Source organism: Wolffia australiana, chromosome 1 (assembly GCF_029677425.1).
Source record: "Wolffia australiana isolate 7733 chromosome 1, ASM2967742v1".
NCBI lineage: Eukaryota > Viridiplantae > Streptophyta > Magnoliopsida > Alismatales > Araceae > Wolffia > Wolffia australiana.
In genome coordinates this window covers 4,627,975-4,653,135 of record NC_135835.1, presented here as the reverse complement: position 1 = coordinate 4,653,135, position 25,161 = coordinate 4,627,975, and the positions used below count along the sequence as shown (strand labels likewise).

Below are 25,161 nucleotides of genomic sequence, written 5' to 3'. Positions count from 1 at the left end.
CGCTACGTCGGCTGCAGGCGCTACAGTCACTGCAACGATTGTGACCGTTGCGATCGGCAATGGCTGTTGCGACGGTTGCGGTCCTTGTGGTGGTTGCGGCCGTTGCAGGCGGTCGCGGCTCCTGCGGTCGACTACGGCCGCTACGGCAGCTTCAGCCGCTGTGGGTGGCTACGGCCATCGCTTGCTGTTGCACCTGCTATAGGCGGGTGCGGCCTGGTTTGGCGGTAGTGGCGGCGCTCTAGTTTGGCGTTAGCGGGACAAACCTGCGATCGGTGATGGCGGCATCAGCGTTGGTGGCAGCGGAGACGCCGGCGCCATAAATGTCAGTGACGGCGCTCCGGCAAGGGGCTGCGTTGAAGCCCTAACATCTCTCTCTATCTGTCACATGGTCAAATCCCGAGCTAGGTCTCTTGCTCGAATTTGGCATGTGACGGCCTCAATGTTCAGGGCAAAACACTGAGCAGCGTTGATCTCTTGCAGCGGAAGCTTTGCAGATTGCTTAAGATCGCATAGAAGGGGTTAGAGGAGATGGTGTTGCTCAGCACCGTCAGGGAATAGGGTCATTGCATTAATATCATCAAAAGTACATCATCGTTGGGGATAATTACATGGGGGAAAACGAGGGGTGATATAACGAACGAGACGAGGCGCTTTGCGCCAAGGTAATGTCACCACACTGCCTCAGGGCCGCCGCTCCGTGTGCGGGCACCCGCGCTGCCGCTACACAAGTGCGCCAGGCCGAGCGCCGCGCGCCAGCGGGCCTGGCGATCACACACGCCACCCCTGCCTTGACGATCGCACACGCCACCAGCACCCATGTCAACACTCTAGCGCGTAGCCTGCGCGACGCCGTCGCATTTGGCACCCCCGAGCTAGGTGTTGCGCGCCCAGCACTACCCGCATGAGCGCTATGCGCCCGCTGCGCCGTCTCGGCGCTCTCAGTGCGCCACATGCCTTAGTCTCCTGGCGGGATGTCTCCCGGCCCCGGGCACCGCACACGCAATGCACGCTGCCCGCGCGGCCGCTGCGTGGCACCCCACACAACTCCATGCGCTGCAACCGCGGCACGCCGCCCGGCCTGTGCATCCCATACCCGTGCGCAGCGCTTCCCACTCCAGCGTGCAGCGCTTGGCGCTGGCACGTAGCGTTGGCGCCCGCACGTGGCGCTTGGCGTTGGCTCTTGGCGTTGGCGCGCGTGTGCACACACCGATCAGCCCGCACGCCCAGCACGCGCAGACCGTACCTGATTCGTCCCACCTTGGGCATGGACAAGCACATGCACAGTCTGCCGTGAATCACCACCGACAGTGGAAATGGCCTGAAAGATCAGGTATTTGGCATCGCTACGCATAATGACTCAGTCCTTTAATGTCGTGAGCCGAATTACACGGACACGCCCTCCCAATAAGCACGCAGGCCTCTGGGCGGGGAATGCTGCCTAGTTAACGGCTCCTGCGGTCGACTACGGCCACTGAGGTAGCTTCAGCTGCTGCGGGTGGCTACGGCCATCGCTCGTTGTTGCACTTGCTATAGGCGGGTGCGGCCTGGTCCTGCGGTAGTGGTGGCGCTCTAGTCTGGCGGCAGCGTGACAAACCTGTGACCGGCGATGGCGGCATCAGCGTTGGAGGCAGCGAAGACGCCGGCGCCGTAAATGTCAGTGGCGGCACTCCGAAAAGGGGCTGCGTTGAAGCCCTAACATCTCTCTCTATCTCAAAGGGGCATTTCGTTAATTCTCTCAAACACAAAAAAACTGAACAAAAAAATATAAAAAAATACCAGAAAATCCCACGGTCTACATTTCTGCTTTCTATTTTTTCACTTGCTCCCTTTTTCTTACGATAAGGGGGGCCCGCTCGTAATGCTCGCTTGTTAGCCAATCAGCCAATCAGCCTAACTCTCTCATCTGTGTATTGCAGCGTGGGGTGAATAAACAGCAGCTGGCTTGAGTCCCCCACCGCATCCCCCCACCCATATTGAGGCATTAAATAAATAATTATTCAATGCCGTAGGAAGGTTATCTCAGAGAATTTAAGACGGATCAATAAATAATTATTCAATGTTGTAGGTTGGTTATAGCACCAAGGTTATATCAGAGAATTTTTCATACAACTTGAATAAATAATTATAAATCCACATTGGAAAATGGAGAAAGGTACACAGTAACAGGAGATACAGAGCCGTCAGATTGGCTGGCCGCAATGTGATCAGATGACGAGGATGAAATCAGAGAAAGTAGGGTTTGCCTACACGTTTGACTTCCACGTGGCATGGTCTGCCACGTGTTAGTGTGGACTGGGATAACTTGGATCTGATAACTTGGATTCGAACTGGGATAACACGGCTTGAACGGGTCTATGATCCGATAACTTGGATTTGAATCAATCGTATCGGGTCTGAATGAGGTCTTTGCCCCACCAGAGGATCCGATCGCACCTTCACCGTCCATCCATGGTAGTCAGAAAATTAATTAATTATTTATTTTAAATAGTGTAATAGTCAAACACTACTCTTACATGGTCTCGCATTATTATATATTGAATGTTATATATTGATAGGAAGCAAGGGAGCGAAAGTAGATAGAGATAGAGGGCTATATATAGATAAAAAAGGATAGATAAAGAAAAAAGGAAATTAGACAGAAAAAGGTTAAGAAATCGAGAGATTTTAAAAAATTGGGTGATGAGAGAGAGAGATAGAGAGAAGATGTCAAATGCGGAGAGAGAATGATACAGATAGAGAAAGCAGGAGAGAGAGAGAGAGAGAGAGAGAGAGAGAAGGTATTGAGAGATACAGATGGATATAGCTGATGTAAGGGAGAATGAGAAGAGTATAGACAGAGAGGAGAAAAGAGGTAGAGAGAGAGATACATATAGACTGTTAGAAAAAGAGGTACAGAGAGAAAAAAGAGAGGTAGAGATAGACCTAGAAAGAAATAAGGCTGTTAGAGAAAGAGAGAGGGCGAGAGAGAGGGAGGGAGAGAGAGAAAGATAGAGAGGGAAGAAGAGAGAGGAAGAGAGAGGGGTGAGAGAAAGAGAGAGAGGGGGAGAGCGAGGGAGGAAGAGAAAGGGAGGGGAGAGATAAAGAGAGAGACGGGAGGGAAATGAAGAGAGATTGAGAGGGAGATTGTGACAAACAGACATAGAAAGAGGAGGAGATAAAGGGAGAGGGAGAAAAAGAGAGAAAGAGAGAGGGAGAGAAAGGGAGAGAAAGAGAATGAGAGAGAGAGAGGAGGAGGAGGAGGAGAGAGAAAGAGAGACAGAGAGAAAGGGAGAGAGAGAGAGACAGAAAGACGGGTAGAGAGAGGCAGAGAGAGAGAAAGAGAGATAGAGAGAGAGAGCATTTCCTGAGTATCATTTCAATCATTTATCAGAATTTACTAAACAAAGGAAAGAAAACATCTTTATCTTCTCCCTGAGAAAACAAATTTTGGAAGTCACTTCCTTTTCTAAGAACAAATTTTCTTTGGTTGCTGACGCGAATCAAATCAAGAAAAAATATGAAGAAAGCATAGTTTGGAATGCAAAAAATATGAAAATTTTGGACGGAGGATCGCAGTAATCTTCATCAACAGCCCTTGGGGGCCGCCTCTCCTTCTTTCGATCATGCCTCATCAAGGCACCGCTGCTCAATCTCGATTTCTTCTTGTCAACCATCAACCCCAAATCTTCTTCATCCATGATGCCACCAGAAACTCGGCAGTCAGCATCCGAAAAATCAGAGTCAGAATCATTATACCACCTGGTCTTGATCTTCTTTTTAGACTCGGTAGAAAACTGTCTTCCCATCAAAGAAGGCGTTTTTGATCTCCAAGAACGATCCGCCACCATTTTCCAAAGATCAAGGGGCAGCGGGAGGCTCAAATCGGGCTGATTCTGAGGCAATGGGTTGTCTCGAAGAGGGCCATCGGCTTCATTCCTCAGATATTCGGCTGCTTGGTGAATCGGTCGACAAGGGTCTTAACGTGGTCGGAAGGTGAGATGGGAGGGTAATCGGATGGCGCAGGCGATTCGGCGAGGGAGAAGGGGTTTGATCAGAGGGCGTTGGATTCTCTGATGTGGGATCGGAGGCGGGTTTGGTAGAGCTCCTTTTCTTGGTGGAGAAGCTTCTGTTCCTTGTCTCTGGCCAACTTTTCGTGCATCCGTTTGAACTGCCACTTGTTGAGGCTGCCGAGGAAGGTTCGCAGACCTCCTCCCATGGCGCGGACGGAGGCAGAGCGCGCGGGGAGAGTGGAGAGGGATTTCCATCACTCTATCAGGAGGTGTCACACGGTCAATTGACGTGCTAGGTCTCTTGGCTCGGAATTGACGTGCGCCGGCCTTAGTGCTTGGGCAGAACACTGAGAAGCCTTGATCTCTTGCAGCGTAAGCTCTTGGGATTGCTTAAGATCGCTTAGAAGGGGTTAAGGAAGATGGTGGTGATAGGCACCGTCAGTGAATAGGGTCATTGCATTAATATCATCGAGAATACATCGTAGATTACATTGGGGAAGACGAGGGGTGTTACAAAGAATGAGACGAGGCGCCTTGCGCCGAGGTAATGTCACCGCACCGCCTCAGGGTCGCCGCACCGCCCGCATCGCTCCGCCGCTCATCCGTGCGCCGGGCCGGGCGCCGTGCGCCCGCGGGCGTGGCGACCACACACGCCACCCCTACCTTGACGATCACACACGCCACCAGCACCCGTGTCCACACTCTGGCGCGCAGTCTGCGCGACGCTGCCGCATCCGGCGTCCCAGAGCTGGGCGTTGTGCGCCCAGCATTACCCGCAGGAGCTCCACGCGCCCGCGGTGCCGTCCCGGCGCTCTCCGTGCGCCACATGCCTTAGTCTCCTGGCGGGGATGTCTCCCAGCCGCACGCCCCGCACACGCAATTCGTGCGCCACCCGCGCGGCCGCTACACGGTATCCCGCACAACTCCGCACGCTGCGCCCGCGGCATGCCGCCCGGCCTGCGCGTCCCGCACCCGCGCGTCTTGCACCCGCGCGCGGCGCTTCCCGCGCCGCGCACAGCTCGGCGCTGGCGGGTAGCGTTGGCGCGCGGCGCTTGCGTGCGCGCGCCTGGGCCGTTCAGCCCGCGCGCCCAGCACGCACTGGCCGTACCTGATCCGTCCCACCTTGGGCGTGGACGGGCGCGTGTGCAGTCTACCGTGAATCACCACCGACAGTGGCAATGGCCTAATGGATCAGGTATTTGGATATCGCTATCCATAATGACTCAGTCCTTAGAAATGTCGTGAGCCAAATACAAGGGCAATCCTTCCCAATAAGCATGCAGGCCTCTGGGCAAGGAATGCCGACTAGTTAGGGGCCTAACAGGAGGACAGAGAAGGAATACATGGCTTGTGCTGGATTGATTTCTGCTGTTTGGGTGGGTGGGGTTGCATGGAGGGTTTAGGGTTTATATTGGTATGCGGGCTCCCTCTTCTCTCTCTCTCTCTTGTCAGCCACTCAGCGTCCAGAGGGTACACCAATTCCTATTATTAGTAGTAGAGATGGGCAGCACCCACTCATAGGGGAAGTATGGGCCTTCCCCCTTAGAAAAAGGGGAAGAAGGCCCAAAAGTTTAAAAGAGAGCTCAAATTAGGGGAAAAAATACAGATACACGCCGGGCATGTGAAAATAACATAGAAGATATGTCTTTAAGGTAGGATGGTCCCCCATCATTCACTTAACTTTTTCCCTTTGTCATCCTGAATGAAGTTACCACAACCTAGTATCCACTAATGATAACACACATTTTTAATAGGTTAATATGGTGGTATTTAAAACTTTATTTGCATAAAGTTTGTTGTATATGCATGCTATCAAACCTAAAATGATAAAATATATTTTTTAAATGGTCTTTTTAATTTTTTTGAAATTTAAGTATTTTCATGAATTTTTATGACATCATATTAAAAAAACCTTTGGGTACAAATATGATTGTTTCTAAGTTTTTGGATATTATATCCATGCTCAAGTCAAAATTCATGGTCACTTATATTCTTGGATTTATATTTAATTTCATATGAATTATTAGTTTGTCATTGAGTTTATTTCCTTTGTTCCACATGTTGTCATTCTATTCGTCAGACAACAACCAAATATTATTTTGATTAATGATTAGCATCCACAATCATTGATTCTAATTAATGATATGCAGATCGAGGAGATATGAAGTAAACTATTTGTAATTTTACTATTATTCTCTCCTATGACTGGTCAAAAAAGGGACGCTCAATGATGTGTCACAAGACATGTGGCGCCATATGTACATCTGGTGCTGATGTGTCATTCTTTGATGAGCTTCTTTTTAAAACATGCTGACATGGTGTGCACTGACATGCTGCCCCATCACACAAATACTCTCTTATTAAATAAATACTAATACATACATATAATAATATATAATTATTTTTGTCTTTTTCCCAACACGGACATGTAGTGTGACTTCAGCCATTGATTGAGGATGGAATGGGTTAATCCGAGGCAATCGTTGCAGTTAATGCCATGGTAAACATACAACCTGAAAGGCAGTGTGATGGCACTAACGAAGAGATCGAGATAGAAATCTTTGGATTGAAAAACAGGTTGGAATCTTCCAACTTCAGGGATTGATATTCGACAATCTAGAAGGCCAATCAATATCAAAATTTTGAGAGTAGCTTTATGTTTTTCTCCTCAATCCATTCATATCTTGGATCTATAAATTGAGCCCTCGATGTCTTTAAAAAAATATCTTTAAACTAATGTTCTCCTAGAACAGCAGATTAAAAGGGATTGAGGTCTTGAAGGTTCATCAAGGTTTTTTTAGGTATATTGAGTGCTTGGAGAAGGTCAATGGAGAAATGGAGAGGCTTATCTGCATCAGAAAATCTCCCTGATCCTTGTAAAATGTAGGGATAGAAGGTTAGTTTATTACATTGGTTTGTCATCATCACATACATTAACTAGGCCAACACAATCTTTCTCATCACTACCCACCATCATTCATCACCATCCATCATCTATGTCATTACAATATCATCCCATGTCCTCTCCTTCATTTACCTCATAAACCCCAAACCACTGTCTTCCCCATCTAATTCCTCACTTATCTCCTACATCCACCATCTTTACCATTGCATATTTTTCTATCTTAGTCTGTCATTTCCATTGACTCTATTCACATTGTCTCCCATTATGGTCATGCCTTCACTCAACACCTAGCTCATATCATCTCACCACCTCCATTGCTACAAATTTATCCCATATATGTATCCCTTCTCATCCTATTTGAATCACTATCTGGGATAGTTGAATATCTAAGATATGTTCCCTGTCGATACGCCATTACTCCTCGAGTTGCCAGAACTATTTTTTGAGTATTTTTGATAAATTTTATAGATTAAACTTGAATAACAATGACATAATTTCAACCCTAAATTTGACTTTATCAACCACACAGGCCACTTAAGTGACCACCTTACCCTAGACCGGGAATTCTCAGAATTTCCCTAGACTTCTTAAGGTGATGTAATGAAAGCAATAATAGTTAAGACAAAAAAGATAAAAAAATAAAATGAACCACTATGAGATATTATAATTTTTTTTCATAAATTCAACTTTTGACCTTGACTTCCATTTTTACCTTTGACTTTAGTTAATTAATACATCAGAATTTCAAGTTCCCAAATTAAATCTCTCAGAAAAGACCACTTGATCACTTCCACAAGAGATTCACTTGGTGTCACGCTTGACCCAATAACTGATCAAGGCTGGCCCACAAAGTATCAATGTTTTAAATTCACTCAAATGGAATCAAAGTTTTTCAATAGAATCTCTTAAGATAAACTCAACAATGTTTATCAATTTCCTGAAGGTGGATCCCAAAAGAGATCATTACCAAAAAATTAGAGATGTTTCCTCAAGCTAATTCAATAGGACCTAGGTATGGATCAAATAGTTACTTATCTCTCCTCAAAGTTTATATCTTTCTCACCTTCAAAACTTACAAATTATATTTTACCAAATGTAATCTAGTTTATATCTCCCTTTATGTCTCTTCTTTCTCAGTTCTATGTCATAATATCCTCTCTTAAAGGTTCACTCCTACTTACTGATTCTTGTCCTCTTTCTTTCCTTCACTATTTCTTGCAAATTCTTTCCCACCACTGATTTCATCATTTCCTCCTGAATATATAGTTCCTTTCTCTTGAACAAAACACATACTATATTTTCATACCAAGAAGGGAGGTACCCCTCGTTTCTTCCTACTTTTGACAACCTTACATAATAGAAATTGTTGAGCAACCTTTTTTACAATGGACGATTTCTTTCTTCACTTACTTTATTCTCTTTGCAGGTAACAGTGATTGAGAATCAAGGAATAATTTTATTATAAGCCATATATCATCCAAGACAAGATCATAAATGGAAGGTGTGTCTTTCCAATTAGAGAGAGAATTTGTCAGCAGCTATAAATGGAAACATTTTTTAATGAAAGTAACCACCATGAAATTCTTAGCCTTTTCATTTCTTCCCAGGCTCAGAATTTATGTCAGGATTGATGGAACTTCTGGGTATCCCTCTGATGTCCCTATAATGATTTCACTCCATCAAGGTCAGCAGGGAAAATATTATACAATTATTATTCAGTAAAATAAGTGTAATCCTGTGGTCAAAGTTCAACCTATAAATCATAGTCTGATGTGCAAAACCTACCTGCCTGATTACTGGTCACAAAAATATGAAATAAATATTTTCACAAATATTAAATAAATTTTCAAATTTTTCATTCATATATTATTCATTGATTAGAAATATATCAATCAATAAGAATTATTCATTTAATTGATGGATGGTTAACCCAAAACGGAAGTGCAGAGATCCATGTATGCTTTAGATGCATCTTTCTATCAAATTACTCTAGATGAAGTACGAAAAAAATATACTAATATTTTTAATTAATATTTGAATTATTCATTTAAAGATGAAAAAATTATTTGAATTATATTCTCCTCCAGAAAACGTTTAATTAAATAACAATAAGTGAACTTGAAAACAAAAGCTACATCTGGGTACATGTTTTACTGTTCATACAAATTTTAATTTTTTTAAGACTTGGGGGTTTGATCACAGGAAAGGTCTAGATTTGACCATGGAAATATGGAGTCCAGATATGTTTTTAACATGTTGACCTTACATGGAAAGTCAACTATCTCAAGGTACTCTGTGAGCATAGGTGATATGTACATGCATGAGATGGTTTTGAGATTTGAATTTATCCTAAACTATATAGACATGATGGTAATTTTTGTACCATGTCTTGGAAATAAGTTGACCATAGGTTGACCAAGGTGCATGTACTCATCAAGACCATGTGGAAAATTCATCAGAATCCATCAATTGACTTCAAGTCAACGACCTTCAATCTTCTATTTGAACAATTGTCCTTGAGAAAATTCATGTATTTCTCTCATGCTAATGGATCTTTGTGCATCCATTAGATATGGGGCTGAATATCCTTTAGAGATTAATCAACAATAGTATATCTACTCGTGATTTTAATCCAGCTAATTAATTGCTAAAATTTTACATTTTTAACTAAAATACTTTTTGGGTTTTATATATTTTCCATAATCACCATTATTTGTAAATTTATTTATTACATCACATTTAAAGACCAACAAAATACTGGAATATTCCTCATCTCATAAAGATATTTGACTTTTCCTCACAGGTTCGCTCAGTTTCCTATGGTAGCTAAAGAGCACACCCACATCCCATGTTAGATTATTGAGGTAGCCAATGCAGATATTTATCCGTATTTCTTAACTGAGTACACACTTTCTCACATCAAATAAATTATCTAACGTAGTAAATTTTAGATCGTTATTTTGTAAAACAAATCTGTCTAAAAGTTAACACGTTCCACATCCCCATCTTTGGTTTTACTTTCACAAGAAAGAGGATGCAAAAGGGTTGAGACTAGTGTTCTAATATTTGATATCAAATAACAGATATTGATATCCAGATAAAATCAGGATAGTTTAAGATACTAGATATCAAAGAGCTGACAGATCATCCAATACAGGATATATGGACAGATTTCATAGGACTTGGGGCATAGCAGATGCTGGTACTAGATATCAAATCCGATATCTGATATCCTGATATCGAATATTAAAATCCATACAAAAAAATAGTATCCAGATAATGATATCCGATATCCTGATACTGTTTTAAATAAATGGTTATCCATTGTCCTATATGGAAAAAACTTTTGATACTATTTTTTGAACTGGGTCAAAATAGTATAATTACTTTTGAACCAGTTCAGACTAAGTATGAAATAATAATTGAAGGTTGACGTAAACCTTTAAGACATATAATAAATGCTCAAAGATATTATATATAGCTCCATAGAGCTTACTGTCATGCTCTAAAATCACAAGCTAGGAACAAGACTCGCATCGAACGTGTCCCAACCTGAACGCTTAGGCCAAAATGCTGAACAACATTTGCTTGTGCAGCAGAAATCTCTTGTAGCAGCTTTAGATTTCTTAAGAGTTAAAGAGAGGGGGTAAGGACTAGGCCCCATACATGAATTGGGTCATTGCAATATAAAAAAACAATATTCATTTCCATAACATGGGGGAAGACCAGGGATGATACCAAAGTAAAAAGAGAAGGCGCACATGCACTTGGGTAGTGGTGCTTCTGTGCCTTGAGGCCCACAGCCTCGCTCGCGCGCTGGCCAGCACTGCCTCTACATGCATGCCCCCGGTTTGGCTCCGCACGCCCCTGGTTCATGGCCTTCACTACACCTGCCAGTCCATCCCTGCCTTGACGTTCCACATGCCATCAAAAACCGTGCTAGCACTTATGATATAAGATGAAGTGCTGGAATTGATCGGCTCGTGTCACACCGCATGGGCTGATCGTGAATGTGTGATGCGAATGTGGCTAGATGATGCGTAAGTTTTAAAATCCAACGAGAGTCACGAAAGAAGTCTACTGATCCAGGACGATAATTCAGATAAACGGCACGAGGGTTGGGGCATGGATAAGCTCCCAATGACCCGAATGACCGTGAAGGCTGACGAGGTGGGTGGGAAAATGTAGAATAAATCCCAAACGCGAAGACGACCTGGAAGCTCGTAGCTGGCAAACCCATCGTTGACGATGAGAATTGGAGAATCACGTTGGAAGACGATCTGGCAATCTCCAACTTTCATGCGAGGAGCCTGCCGTGAGCTGGGAAAGCAGAGAGGAGTGACCAAGACCTATGGTCAGGGCCTCGGATGCTGGCAGCATGGTCACACTCTAGAGGAGAAAAAAGGGGGACGGAATCGATGATGATCGACAACAAGGGAACAGTCAGCAGCCAGGAAATTTGAGAGTCGGCATGGGCCATGGTCAGTGGTCACAACACCAACGGCCAATCGGTGGGCGGCCGGATAGAAAGATCTCGGTCCTCGTCCAGGAGATGTTCTGCGTGGCACCCGTGGTCGGGCCAACGTCCGCAAACTCCTTGGGGGGTTCTGGTCTGGCTAGCACTCGCAGTCGACGCAGGGGGAGGGGTAACCAGGCGACAACCATGGATAATGAACTACTGCCACGACATGAATACTCTGCGTGGTGGACGGTCGGGTGAAGCCAAACATGGGCTCTCCACTAAAGGATTGAACAACAAAAATAACACAACAAAACAAACTACAAACCTGGGGGAGGCACGTACACATGCAGGGGGGCCTCCCTATAGTCAAAGGAAAATGACACATGCACGAAATAAAATGAGGATACATGAAATAACGACGATAAGAAGCTGTCGTCAAACCTGATATCAAAATTTTGGGTTCACATCAGCTCGGGCTCTGCGGCGCGGCTGTTGACGAGTCTAAATTTGATCTGCCAGATGGTCCTCCATCGGCCATCGTACTCGGTCCGCATTCGTGTCATTGTGCTTAGAGGCCCAAGCCTTGGCGCTGCTTGCCGTAGCACTACCTGTAGCACTACGGGTACCGCACATTTGTAGCTGTCTCGGGGCTAGCTGTGGGCCAATGCCTTAATCCCTTTGTGTGGTCTCTCCCGCCCCGCACCGAGCACACGTAGTGCACGCAGCCTGCGCGAGCAGCGCCCACGCCTCTGTCTCGCAGCTTGCGCGTCCCGCGCGCGCGTCACTTGGCGTCCGTGCACACACACTGTTAGTGGAATGGGAGTGCAGCCTGACCTGATCTGTTGCAATTTCTCTTCGACGAGAACCTAATGAGCATTGGCTTTAAAGATTAGGCCAGGTGTCACCACCGAAGATGCATGTGGTGTTCACCCTTAAGGACTCGATCCTCTATTGTGAGTCCAATTCCACAGACATGTCCTCGTAGTTAGCACTCAGGCAACTATGCAGGAGTGCCGCCTACTTTGGGGCCGTATACTTGGTTATGTATTTATAAATTTTTTAAAGTATGTTTATATTTATATGTTGGACATGGAAAAAAATTGATATCCCACACCCCTGTATGTTTATATTTATAGTCATCCAACCCTTGAGATGAAGACAGAGAGGCTTGTTTCTGGAAGGATATCAGCATAGGATATTGGTACTCTAGCAACCAACATCTAATGGCGTCATATGCTATCCGGAAGTCGATTAAGACAGATATTAGATAAGACATTTCTATATCTGGTTCAGCAGTCGTCCAGATATTGGGCTTGGGACGGTAGAACACTAGTTGAGAGGGAAGAACATATGTTATTGTAAAACCAAGCCTTAGTTTATGATAGCCGCTTGAGCTAAGACATATTGCATGGCAACTCTCCCACCGTGCTTAAACTCTTTTTGGTGCTGCTACCGGCGTTAGCCCTACTTCTCTTTCCACTTTGTGCACTTACAGCTCTGTGCTCGAATTTGCAACCTCCACTTCATTTGAAGCGACACCTTTGATTGCAAGCCATCGTATTCTAGGGATCTAGGGTCATGATATATTTTGGAAGTGAGTATTTATTAAAACGCCGGTTGCGCAAATCTCTAACCTTGTTCCGTCGACAAATATTCGTTAAATTCATATTTACCTTGGAATACCTTATTTTCTGATCCGCATGTATTCCTTTCTCATAGGATCCTCAGTATATTTTTCTACTATGATTCACTTAACGTTTTATCATGAGAACCTGACCACGGTTTAGACGTAGAAACAGCAACCTAACTTTATCTCATTCTAAAGAACGTAAAACAGAAGGCAAGCGTCAGTGGTACTGGTATAAATGGTCCGTAGCTATGATGGAAGCAGTAGTAGATGGACCGGTATCTACGTCCCCTTCGTCCATTCCATCAAACTCTGCAAATCAAGGAAGATGATGACAGGGAAATAGACATGAGAGAGTGAGAGAGAGGGTTGAGAAAGAGAGAGGAATAGAGGAGAGAAAGCAAAGGAGAGCGACGGAGAGCGAGAGAGAGGAAAAGAGAGGGACACAGAGAGAGAGAGAGTGCGGAAGAGGGGAGAGAAAGCAAAGGAGAGCGAGAGAGAGGAAGAGGAGAGAGAAAGCAAAGGAGAGCGAGAGAGAGAGGAAGAGGAGAGAGAAAGCAAAGGAGAGCGAGAGCAAGAGGAAGAGGGGAGCGAAAGAAAATGAGAGAGAGAGAGAGAGGAGGAGGGGAGAGAAAGCAGAGGCGAGCGACCGAGAGCGAGCGAGAGAGAAAGGAGGAGGGGAGAGAAAGCAGAGGAGAGCGACCGACAGCGAGCGAGAGAGAGAGGAGTAGGGAAGAGAAAGCAGAGGAGAGCGACCGAGAGAGAAAGGAGGAGGGGAGAGAAAGCAGAGGAGAGCGACCGACAGCGAGCGAGAGAGAGAGGAGTAGGGAAGAGAAAGCAGAGGAGAGCGACCGAGAGCGAGCGAGAGAGAAAGGAGGAGGGGAGAGAAAGCAGAGGAGAGCGACCGACAGCGAGCGAGAGAGAGAGGAGTAGGGAAGAGAAAGCAGAGGAGAGCGACCGAGAGCGAGCGAGAGAGAAAGGAGGAGGGGAGAGAAAGCAGAGGAGAGCGACCGAGAGCGAGCGAGAGAGAGAGGAGGAGGGGAGAGAAAGCAGAGGAGAGCGACCGAGAGCGAGCGAGAGAGAGAGGAGGAGGGGAGAGAAAGCAGAGGAAAGCGAGAGAGAGCGACAGAAAAAGGAAGAGGGGAGAGTACGCAAAGGAGAGCGAGATAGGGCGAGAGAGAGAGAGAATGAGAGAGAGGAAGAAAGAGGGGAGAGTACGCAAAGGAGAGCGGGATAGGGAGAGAGAGAGAGAGAATGAGAGAGAGGAAGAGGGGAGAGTACGCAAAGGAGAGCGACAGAGAGAGAGAGAGAAAGAGAGAGGGAGAGGGGAGATGAAGCAAAGGAGAGCGAGAGAGGGAGAGAGAGAGAGAGAGAGGAAGAGGGGAGAGGAGGCGAAGGAGAGCGAGAGAGAGAGAGAGAGAGAGAGAGAGGAAGAGGGGAGAGTAAGCAAAGGAGAGCGAGATAGGGAGAGAGAGAGAGAGAATGAGAGAGAGGAAGAGGGGAGAGTACGCAAAGGAGAGCGAGAGAGGGAGAGAGAGAGAGAGAATGAGAGAGAGGAAGAGGGGAGAGTACGCAAAGGAGAGCGACAGAGAGAGAGAAAGAAAGAGAGAGGAAGAGGGGAGATTAAGCAAAGGAGAGCGACAGAGAGAGAGAAAGAAAGAGAGAAGAAGAGGGGAGAGTAAGCAAAGGAGAGCGAGAGAGAGAGAGAAAGAAAGAGAGAGGAAGAGGGAGAGTAAGCAAAGGAGAGCGACAGAGAGAGAGAGAGAAAGAGAGAAGAAGAGGGAAGAGTAAGCAAAGGAGAGCGACAGCGAGCGAGAGAGAGAGGATGAGGGGAGAGAAAGCAAAGGAGAGAGAGAGAGAGAGAGAGACAAACCTGGAGCAGTCGATGTTAGGGGTGATGGGGAGGTTGAGGGGAAGCTTGCAGAAGGCGAGCATGGCCTTAACGCGGTCGGGCTTCACGCCGAGGGAGGGCGCGGTCTCTTTGAAGCACTCGCAGATGGCCTTGCGCTGGGCCGGCGAGGAGGCAGAGCGGGCCAAGGACCGAGCCCGGTCGCAGCACAGCGAGGACAGGCTCGCCGAGGCCATGCCCATGAGATAACCTCCGCATGGGGACATGGAGCTCAACGCGTCCCCGCACGACATGGCCGAAGCCATGCTCCCCCACATCACCACCATCGCCACTGCAGCCACCATGACAAGTCTGCTCATTCTCTTGGTGTGTGCCATTGTTTCTCTCTCTTCTCTCGTTACCGCTGTTTCTGCACCGCTAGACGTGGCGAATAGAGCATATGAAGGGTTCCTCTCTCTCTCTCTCCCTCCCTCTCTCTACCTATCAATGCATCTTATTTTCCTGACATGGAGAATCCATCAGATTCCGCCGGTCATTTACGCGTATCGTCGGGAAACTTCTCTGATTGGAGGCAGCAGCTGAACAGCCGACACCTCTGGGTTTTGCCTTAGTTTCCTAAGGATGAACCAGCATTAATCTCTCTCTTTCTCTCTCTCTCTCTCTCTCTCTCTCTCTCTCTCTCTCTCTCTCTCTCTCTCTTTCTCTCTCTCTCGCTCTCTCTCTCTCTACGGTCGCCTCTCTCTCCCTCTCTCCACACTCTCTCTTTCTTTCTCCTTCTATCTTTCTGTGTCTGTGTTTGCGTCTCTCTCTGTCTCTGTGTCTCGCCCTTTCTCGCTCTCCTTGTCTCTCTCAGTCTCTCTCACACTCTCCAGTCTCCGTTTCTGTCTCTCTATTTCTCGCTCTCCCTTTCTGTCTTTGTCTCTCTCAAGCTCTCAACTCTCTGTTTCTGTCTCTCTTTCTCTCCCGCTTTGTCTGTCTGTCTCTGCATATCTCTCTCCCTCTCTCTCTTTCCCTGTCTGTCTCTGTTTCTCTTTCTTTCACTCAGTTGCAAGTCTAGATTTCTGTCTCTCTCTCACTCTCAAGTGACTGCTTCTATTTCTCTCTCTGTGTGTCTGTCTCTGTCTCTCTCAATCTCAGTCTCTCTCCCTCTCTCTGTCTCTGTCTCTCTTTATCTGTCTCTGCCTCTCCCTCTCTCCCTCTCTGTCTCTCTCTATCTCAATCTCTGTCTCTCTCCCACTCTGTCTCTCTCTATCTCAGTCTCTGTCTCTCTCCCTCTCTCTCTCTCTATCTCAGTCTCTGTCTCTCTCCCTCTCTCCCTCTCTGTCTCTCTCAATCAGTCTGTCTCTCTCCCCTCTCTCTTTCTCAGTCTCTCTCTCTCTCTCTATTTCAGTCTCTCTCTCTGTCTCTCTCTCTCTCTTTGTCAGTCTCTCTCTTTCTCTGTCTCTGCCTCTGTCTCTGTCTCTGTCTCTCTCTCTCTCTCTGTTTGTCTCTATCTCTCTATCTCAGCCTCTCTCTGTCTCTCTATCTCAGTCTCGCTCTTTGTCTCTCTTTCTCTCCGTCTTTCTCTCTCCCTGTCTCTCTGTCTCTTTCTCTCTCTCTGTCTCTCTCTCTCTCTCTCTCTCTGGTGGGGGTCGGCAGCAGAACAGTCGACGTCAAACGGGTTTCCGTTAATTTGGCAAATAATTGACCTATCAAAAACCATTCCCTAACTTTGCCCCCAAATTTTAGCCCTCATTAAATTATCTTCCTCTCTCTACTTGTGTTCTATCCTTCTAACTCTCGGACCACGTCAACGTTCCGACAAGTAAGAATCTGCCGGGGAGATCACCCGGGCATGGAGCAAGGTAAGTGATCTTCTTCCTGTTCATCAAACAAGCAGTTCACCCATTAACTTTTTTATCGACGAGAAGGAAAACAAAATCCATTATAAAAAAATAATACCTTTGAAGGTCTACGTCTGTGATATAGATAAAGCCTGCTACATTGCTGAAACATAAAATAGATAGCCAGCTTCAAATAAAAGCAATTTGGTCTTTTTTAATAATGTTATTTGTGCAATAGAGAAGGCTTTGAAATTTATTTGTTTATTGAAGATAGGGAGATTAAAGTAAGCATTGAGATGGTTACCTGGATGTTATTTGGTCGGTATCCTTGGCGTATGAAACAGCAAGAATTGAATGCAGAAGATCTGCATTTATATTTATTGGGACTAAACGAGTAGGATCAGCAGCAGGCTCAGCACCAATGGGAAGTGCCGAACGGGGTGCCTGTGGTCCACCCCCAATCCGGAATATAGAGAAATCATTAAAGCTTGCAATGCTAGAATGAGGAGATAGATCATTTGAAAGCCCATAGAAATATTCCTGCAAGAATATGGGTTGAGATTGACCCAACCGCAATAAATTTAATCCAAACTTTAAAAAAATTCGAAAAATAAGAGAGCAAAAATGCCTCGTACGATTAAAAATTAGAGAAAAAATAATGAGTGCTGACCCGTATCCTAGTGCTTCTGGCTCGCTGCCGTAACTTGGTATTTCTTGGCACCACGCCTCCTGATTTGTGGAGTTTCACAATATCTTTTCCATGGACGACTCCTTTAAGCATGCTGCACAACTTTTCCTGGAAATGATGACAGTCATCGTAGTAACCAATTAAATTACCGATCTGTTATGTACTATGAAGAAACACCACGAACAAGAAAACATACATGTATTTACCTGTCCCAGCACCAACACTACATCCGCCTTTAATGTCTGGATTGCATGGAGAAGCAACTTCACGGAAAACACATAAAATTAGAATAAAAGTACTAGATAAAAGAAGAAAAATAATAGTGAAAGTGTGACGTATCAGGTCAATATACCTCGTACCCGACGCCCTCAATCCATCCCATTGTGTTGATTACCATGCCAGAAGTTCTTGATTCGGCATTGCTCGCAAATTGTTTCTCTAATGTTTGAGCAAGCTCCTTGACAAGGACCTTATAGAGCTCCACATTTATACTAAACAATAAAAGTTGTGGCTTCTTTGAGTTCAATCATTACAATTACCAAATAGTTGATAAATAACTCTTGGTTTTCTATTAACTTGCCTTGGAGTGGTGTGCCCGTAGAAGTAAACAAGTGGCTTTTCCAGAGCTATGCCTTCCACAGGATCAACGGGCATTTCAACGGGGGTAGCAGCTATACATCCGGGGATAGTGATGGAGCCCTGACCGATGTCCAAATCCACAAAGGTAGGTTTCCAACTCGGCTTACATGCCCAGCTCAAGAGCATCTTGCAAAGGCTGCTCTTGCCAGAGTCTGTGGGTCCCACAACCATCACCCTGGGTCCCTGAATAGATGAGAAGCAACAGAGCACAAAACAGTTCAATAAAGCTGACAGTACATGTTAGCAATCATCATATTTATTATTCCTTCAAGTTTGTTTATTATGATTCCCTTGACTTCAAAAAAATGATTTTTTTATTTCAAAAAAAAAAAGATTCCCTCGATTTCCTAGTGTAGTAGATAAAAAGGAATAGACTAATTCAGGTTTAACAAATATCTTGGGTTCCAATCACCTTTAAAAACCATCTGTGGATTCAACTAGCTTATGAAATGGATCGAATAATTGGAAAAGTATTTACCTAGTCATGGGCCTATTCCGTATATTTTTTAACCAGAATTGAAACCAGCATTAGGAAATTAATAGAAATAAGTTTTCATTTGGCAAATGCAACTGTTAAACAGAGGATCTGATCGACAAAGTTGATCGACTGAACTGCTTTCATTGATGATTGATCAAAATCATAACAGGATGGATCAAAATTTTGATTGATCGGATCAATTGAATGATTGCAGTTGTCTGAATAATGATTGATCTACCATTTGATCGATCAAAACGGGAGAGTGGATCCATCCAAAGGTTCCGGACTGCACCAATGCTCTGAGAGAGAGTGAGAGAGAGAGAGATTTGGCAATCAGATTGAAAGGTCAGATTAAGATCAGATCTACAGAGCTAATTGATCAAACAGCGCCATTTGATGATTGATTTATACCCTGATTCATCCAAGATCAACCAAAAAGCTAATCAATCAAATCGGTTGATTGGTCGCTGTGGTTTGATGAATGATCGATTGATCCTTTTAAAGGATCGAAAATCAACTGAACAATCAGATCAATTGAAAATTCTAAAGGTCAAAATTGGATTTGATCCACCCATTTGATAGATCACAAGTCTGCCGAACTCTAACAGGGAGATACCTCAAATAAGTAAACTGTGTCGATGAGTGGTAAGAGGGTGGCGATTATTAAAAAAGATAGGAAAAAAGATGATCAAGTGAGCAGAGTAGAGAAGAGAACACTGTCGAGAGGGGTAGTCAATCGATATAACAAGACAATTTGGAAGAGAAGACAAAAGGAATTGAAGAAACGTCATAAGGTGGAGGCTGTGAAGAGACCAGAAGAGGACAGGAAGGACAGAAGATGGAAGAAACTGGAAGGAAATTGGAAGAGGGGATTGTCTTTCGAAGGTCCATCAGAAGAAAAGACGATCTATCAAGTGGTAGAAAATAAGAGTATAATAATAAGCTAGACAAGAAGAGTACAATGACATGATATTATTTGAAATCCGATCTAAATGTACCCTTAACTTATGTAATGTGGAAGGGAGGAGAAACTATTTGACAGGGAGAGATGAGAGTGGACAGAGAAACAGAGGTCAGATTGTCACCAGGATAAGAGGAGGAGAGGGCCATCGCCAATCCTACCGGAAGAACATCTGCAGAGGCCCGAGGGATAAGATGACAACAAGGGGACAAAGACAACCTCTGGAAGAACATTGCCAACAGGAGAGAGAATGGGAACTTCAACCTTCTTCTTATCGGTCTTCACTAGGGGAGGGCTACATCTATTTAAAGGTTAAAGTGAAAATGATCGAAATATTCCCTATCAGGTTAAATGACAGAAATATCCCTAGTTGGCCAAATTATAAAATACCCCTAAGCATGACCAGGGTTGTACCTAGCGACGATTGTGAAAGTTAGGGAAGAAACAAAGGTAAGGTGACAGAGAGGAAAACATTAAGTAGGATCCTATCCTTGACTGGTCAGATCCTTCTCAAAAAAAAAAACGTCTCATCAAAGTAATTTTCCCCTTCATCGAAACTCTAACACTGACATGGCTTCTATATCTTCTTTTAATCAGTTAAAGAGTCATCGAGGGAGTCATATTGTTACTTTCCCCTTACGCCTGTATAAGCCGTTGTTGGAACTGAAGAAATTTCTTCATGAACGGAATCCCTATCTCCCAGGTGGCCACTTGCTGGGAAATTATAGACTTGTGTTCCAAGTTCGGACTACTTATACATTGGGGAAGATCACTCCAGTTAAATGCTTTTGGAGCTCTTTTTCCTCTATCATTTAATATGAACACGGGGATGAGACATTTGTTTTACATTTTTCTGACAGGAACATTTTGTTTTGTATTTGCAGTCTGTTAATTCCCAGATTGCAATCTCCATTGCAGTAGATCAGAAACATGTTCCAGATTTTGATAATCTTTCTTCATTCTATGTGAAGTTTAAACCTCCTATGGCTTCCAAAAATATATTTGATGTCTTATTTATGCCTTCCATGATGTTACAGCAGATAATTCACTCGTGAGCAAGCTGAATACTAGTAAAACGCCTAGAGGGTCTATTACACATGAGCATCACAATAGCATAATTCAATTTAGAGGAAATTAGAGCAGTAAATAACAAGCTAATAAAGGGTAAATATCATGAAATCAGAAAAATATTTGCCAATAAATGGATGAACAGAACTAAAATACCTGAGAAGGTTCTGAATCAGTGCTGGAAGACCTGGCTCGAGCTCTTCTCCCCTCCAATATTGCATGAACATTCACATAGCTTACCATGGGAGTCTAGAAAACACACAATATGAAGTCACATGGACCAAACAAACTTTTTGGCACAGATTGCAGAAGAGACAATCTAAATCGTATGAATAAATAGCTTCAACGATCAAATTTTTCAATGAAACAGAATAGAGATGGCAACCTCATCTGCTACGTACGCAAGTTCACTCTTTCCTTCTAACTCAATTGTAGCCCCATGCCAAGTGAAAACCTGTATTACAAAAACTGAGTTTTCTGCGCTATAGAAAGATATACTGATGTACGATTAACCCAAAACGTGTAAAAATAAAGAGGTATGACTTTTTGACTCAATAACAAAAATACATTTATTTCAAGAATCACATACTCTTATGAAATGAAATATAGAAAGAATAAGAAATGGCCAAAAGTTTGATGAATATATTTAAAAAAACATTTGATGATAAAAATATATCTACGTTCTTCTTTCAGAAAGAATAAACCTAAAAGAAATTTGTCGTTCTTCTACATCATAGAAGAGTTTAATATTTGAAAAATATGACGAAGGATTCAAGGTTTACGTTCGATTCATGCAAACCTTGATCTGGAGAAAAAACAATTTTAACAGTTCATCTGACCTGGTAATAGATACATATGCTCCCAAGCTAGCTAGCAATAATAAGAAATGTTTATCTTTATCTTTTTATGATTTACAGTAAAACTTGGAAAAAGGTGTTCCGGAGCCTATGGAAGTTCCGAGAGTCTTCATACTCAAGCTTTGTGCACTTTCCTAGAAATCATAGCCCGCATTGAAGAATGAGCTTTCAAACCACGTTGAAGGGAAAATAATAAAACATTTGAGAACCATGCTGTTCGAGTAAATGAAATTTTGAAATTAAGGAGCTCTGCTATCTTTAGAAACGGAAAAGCCGTAATGCAACGTAGAATGATCATAATAATCGCTGTCGCCATAAGTGAAAAAGAGGAAGACAATTTTTCGCCTGGACAGGGCTAAACAGAAACCCAACTTTGATTAAAATGTGACAAACTTTACAACCTGAAACAGGAATCAATATATATTCTTTTATGATGACATACAATACCTGGACGAGCAATTAGGACCAAACCAGTAACATCAGATGAGTATTTAAATGGAAGGCCCAGTAAGCCACGGACAAGAATAGATACCCGATCTTATGCTGAAAGAGGAAAGGGCCAACAGAGGGTATCTTTAAATGGCAGGAGTCAATGGGGGAGGAGGCTGATAGATGCACCTTATGTTGTGGAATGTAGGATTGTGAAATTGCAACGAAATAGAGTTCTGAACAATCGTACTGAAGGAATAGGAGATAGTAAGAAAGGAATTATGCAAAAACTGAGTGTCCTGGAGAAGCCTGACGTTGACTCTCCCTTCTCCGGTTGCCAATTCATTCAACATCCAGCTTCGGCTGCTCTCAACCTTTCCCTAGGCAGGTCTGTTTCTTCAACACCTCAATACCTCAATTTTTTCCTGTCCTGCTCGTATTTATAGGCTCGCAGAACGGGCCAATTTGTGCATACATGCTGCTAGCTTGGCACAGTGTGTCTTCTTCCTTTGACAGGTTCTATTAGAGAACCTAACAGATGCACAGAGAAATTCAGAAGAAGCTTAGCTGAGTGAGATCCAAGAGGATTCAGACAGAACAGGAAGGCCCGATCTGCATGGCATTGGAATAGCATGCAAGCTGTTCCTAACAGACTATCATTAAAAAGTTTCTCTTATCACTACAAACATTTCGTTTCCGGCCAATCTATGTCTGAGTTATTTTCTGTCCTCAGTATTTATCTGCAAGATCATTTTATAACGTAAACGACTGGGAATAAATTACCATAGATGAGAAGGTTACTTTGAACAAGATGTATCTTGAATTTCAGGTTCCTACAGTTGAGGTTACATAGAATCATTGTGATAGTAAGACAAGTGGAGTGGTGGAATACTGAAAATGAGGGCAACAATCACTAGTACGTGCTTGAGCCATGCACTCACGTTTATTATTGCAGAGATAATGGAAATTTAGAGAGGCAATAAATGACAAAAATTAAAAGTTATCAACATATTTTTCGATAAAATTTTGCTTCTCAAAAATAGCCAAAGATGCCAATTTAGGTGTCCACATATACCACTAGTTCATTAAGTTTGGGAGTGAAAGGTAGTGATGAAGTTATGAACATATAAATTCTGCTACAGCCCAGCTTCCTATTATGCCTCGGTTATGAATAAGTAATGCGGCCAAGCTTTAACAACGTGTGCGGTGAGGTCATGAGTGCTGAGGGAGACAAGGATAAGCTCAGGAGAGAGAGAAAGAGAGAGAAGTCGAGCGACATTAGGAAATCAGGCTCAAAATATAGGGTCAACACACATAAGAAGCCAGGTCAATCATGAGATGTAGAGACAGAAAGACAACCTCTGACGCCCAACAACTCAATTAAGCAAGTCGTCATCATAAAAAAATGATTAGTTTGTATTTTTCCCATTATTTCAAGGATCTTGGTACAAATACCAACTTGGAGCAGCTTGAAGGTTTCTCGGTAACCAGGTACAAAGACGGAATGTTTTGTCATGCATGTTAATCGAAGCCAAACAGTTGTAGCAAGATCCTTGAAAGACGGAAGTTACACGAAGATCTAGGCAAACATATCAAGTAGATGATGTTTGGTGGTTGTCTGTGGTGGGGAAGCAGGAACTTTCATGGTTTTTCTTACAAGTCCTGGAGGATAAACGACCAGGACCGCTTACCTTTTTATCCCAATTTCATCATCTTGGACGACATTCTTATAACCCCTGGAAGATGGATATTAGATTAAACGCAAGAAAAAACAAAGATTCACATTGGCTGACAAAGGATCAAACGATTTCGACAAAAGATTCCACGGGCCTAGACGTAGACTGTACTGATTTTCCCACTGTATGGTTCTCGGAAGCGCAACAAAGTCAAAAACGATGCCAGCCGTATTTCCCCATTTCTGGAAGCAGGAAAAATTCAACACCGAACTGAAGTATGAATCAGTCATTCTCTAAAAAGTACCACGAAGTCAAATTTTGCCACGAGAAAGTCAAATCATTGCAATACGCCCGCTGAGCCAAGACAGTATCCAATACCTAGAACCGAAAAATCCTCACGTACCGCGAATTTGTGCCCTGGCGGAAAGGAAAGCCAGTTTTCGGGCGGAAGCTCTGTTCCGAAGATCTCTGCCGTTCCGGACACAAGGCGAAGGCGGAGCCGGCTGTCGTCCCCAATCTCCACCCTGAGCTCGCATTCCTTTCCCAACTGATACCGCTTGACTCCACTATTTCCCCCCCCCGGTGCCCCTTGCGTCGACGCCATAGCCACTGACCTCTACCTTTCGTCCCCCCTTGGGTCAGGCGATCGCTTCATTTGGACCTAACTTGCTCTCCTTCTTACAGATGGAAAAAATACGCGCGAAACTTGAAGGCATAATTTGTAAACATTATAAACTATGCTCAATCTTGCCAATATTAATATTATTTGACTGGAAATCATGTTCCTGGGATGAAATACGAGCAAATTTTGCTTTAGAAACCATGGGGGATAGATCGTGAAAAAATGCAGAAGAGAGAATAGCGTTGATCAAACTTAGGTCAAGTTTAAACAAAGTTTTGATACAAAGAAAAAAGTTAGAATTTAGTTGGCTCTAGTTAATTACCCTACATGCTGACAACCTGACATGTGACTGTAAAATCTTGAAGATGGTAATGAGTAACAAACTTTTTTTTTCTTTTGATGCAACATGCCCATTGTTTTCCATGCCCTTTGTTGTGAGTTTAATCTACAATGTATCTCACCTCGCTTGTGGTGCTGAGCATTTTAAAAGAGCAAAGTTACATAAGTGGTTCCGCAGCATTTTGCAATCTATATCTAAGCCAATCATTGGCTGCAATCCAAATGAATCAGATTATGGTACATGGTGTACTGAGATTGCATCACAATAAAATGCATTCAGATCCATAAAAACATTTAAATAAATCCCCTGAAACATATTCTGACTTGCATATTTTATTTTTAAAAACTCGGTTAAATTGATATAGAATATTGGAAATTAGAATATCACTCAAAAAATAGTCTAAAGCATTTTAAGAATGATAACATCCATATGATTGAGTTTTACACAATTAAATATGTAAAAGTGTGTCATCAACTCCCCAACCTTGCATTAAGATATAGTTGTTGATTGCATAAAATGGGCTACTATGGGCTCTAAAAAAAAGCTTGCCACTTTTTTAAGGATTTGTTGGTGATAACAACCTTGTTAATGGAAGAAAACGATGAGATCTAAGATATATTTAAAAGAATAAGATAAAACTTACCATTGTAGGTTAATGCAGAAAAATGATTGGCTGATGAATCTAAAAGGTTACGGATAGTTTATGCTTACCAAGTGAGAGAGGGAGAAAATGACAAGAGAATTATGA

General features: G+C 43.6%; 2 protein-coding genes and 1 long non-coding RNA gene across 3 annotated transcripts; all 3 read right to left on the bottom strand.

Annotated features, from left to right (window-relative positions):
* Window positions 1-10,579: 10,579 nt before the first annotated feature.
* LOC144714318 (uncharacterized) lies at window positions 10,580-12,263 on the bottom strand. The gene is made up of 2 exons (XR_013584327.1): window positions 11,798-12,263; window positions 10,580-11,716 (listed from the first exon to the last, which is right to left on the bottom strand). It is a non-coding gene; the product is annotated as an uncharacterized LOC144714318 (long non-coding RNA).
* Window positions 12,264-13,119: 856 nt separating this feature from the next.
* Window positions 13,120-16,333, bottom strand: LOC144702719 (non-specific lipid-transfer protein-like). The gene is made up of 2 exons (XM_078574736.1): window positions 14,857-16,333; window positions 13,120-13,295 (listed from the first exon to the last, which is right to left on the bottom strand). The coding sequence occupies exons 1-2, from the start codon at window positions 15,207-15,209 to the stop codon at window positions 13,289-13,291; spliced, it is 360 nt and encodes a 119-aa protein (XP_078430862.1). The 5' UTR covers window positions 15,210-16,333; the 3' UTR covers window positions 13,120-13,288.
* Window positions 16,334-16,478: 145 nt separating this feature from the next.
* CLPS3 (CLP-similar protein 3) lies at window positions 16,479-24,174 on the bottom strand. The gene is made up of 10 exons (XM_078574724.1): window positions 23,855-24,174; window positions 20,875-20,943; window positions 20,646-20,738; window positions 17,924-18,165; window positions 17,696-17,834; window positions 17,550-17,606; window positions 17,326-17,451; window positions 16,960-17,195; window positions 16,774-16,818; window positions 16,479-16,692 (listed from the first exon to the last, which is right to left on the bottom strand). Exons 1-10 carry the CDS (start codon window positions 24,053-24,055, stop codon window positions 16,605-16,607), a joined length of 1,296 nt encoding a protein of 431 aa, XP_078430850.1. The 5' UTR covers window positions 24,056-24,174; the 3' UTR covers window positions 16,479-16,604.
* Window positions 24,175-25,161: the final 987 nt, after the last annotated feature.

Coding starts and splice junctions, on each gene's coding strand:
- CLPS3 (XM_078574724.1), bottom strand. CDS start 24,055: ATGGCGTCGACGCAAGGGGCACCGGGGGGGGGAAATAGTGGAGTCAAG. Junction 20,944..23,854: donor CGCCAGGGCACAAATTCGCG/GTACGTGAGGAT, acceptor TTTGTAATACAG/GTTTTCACTTGGCATGGGGC. Junction 17,835..17,923: donor TACGGGCACACCACTCCAAG/GCAAGTTAATAG, acceptor TTTATTGTTTAG/TATAAATGTGGAGCTCTATA.
- LOC144702719 (XM_078574736.1), bottom strand. CDS start 15,209: ATGGCACACACCAAGAGAATGAGCAGACTTGTCATGGTGGCTGCAGTG.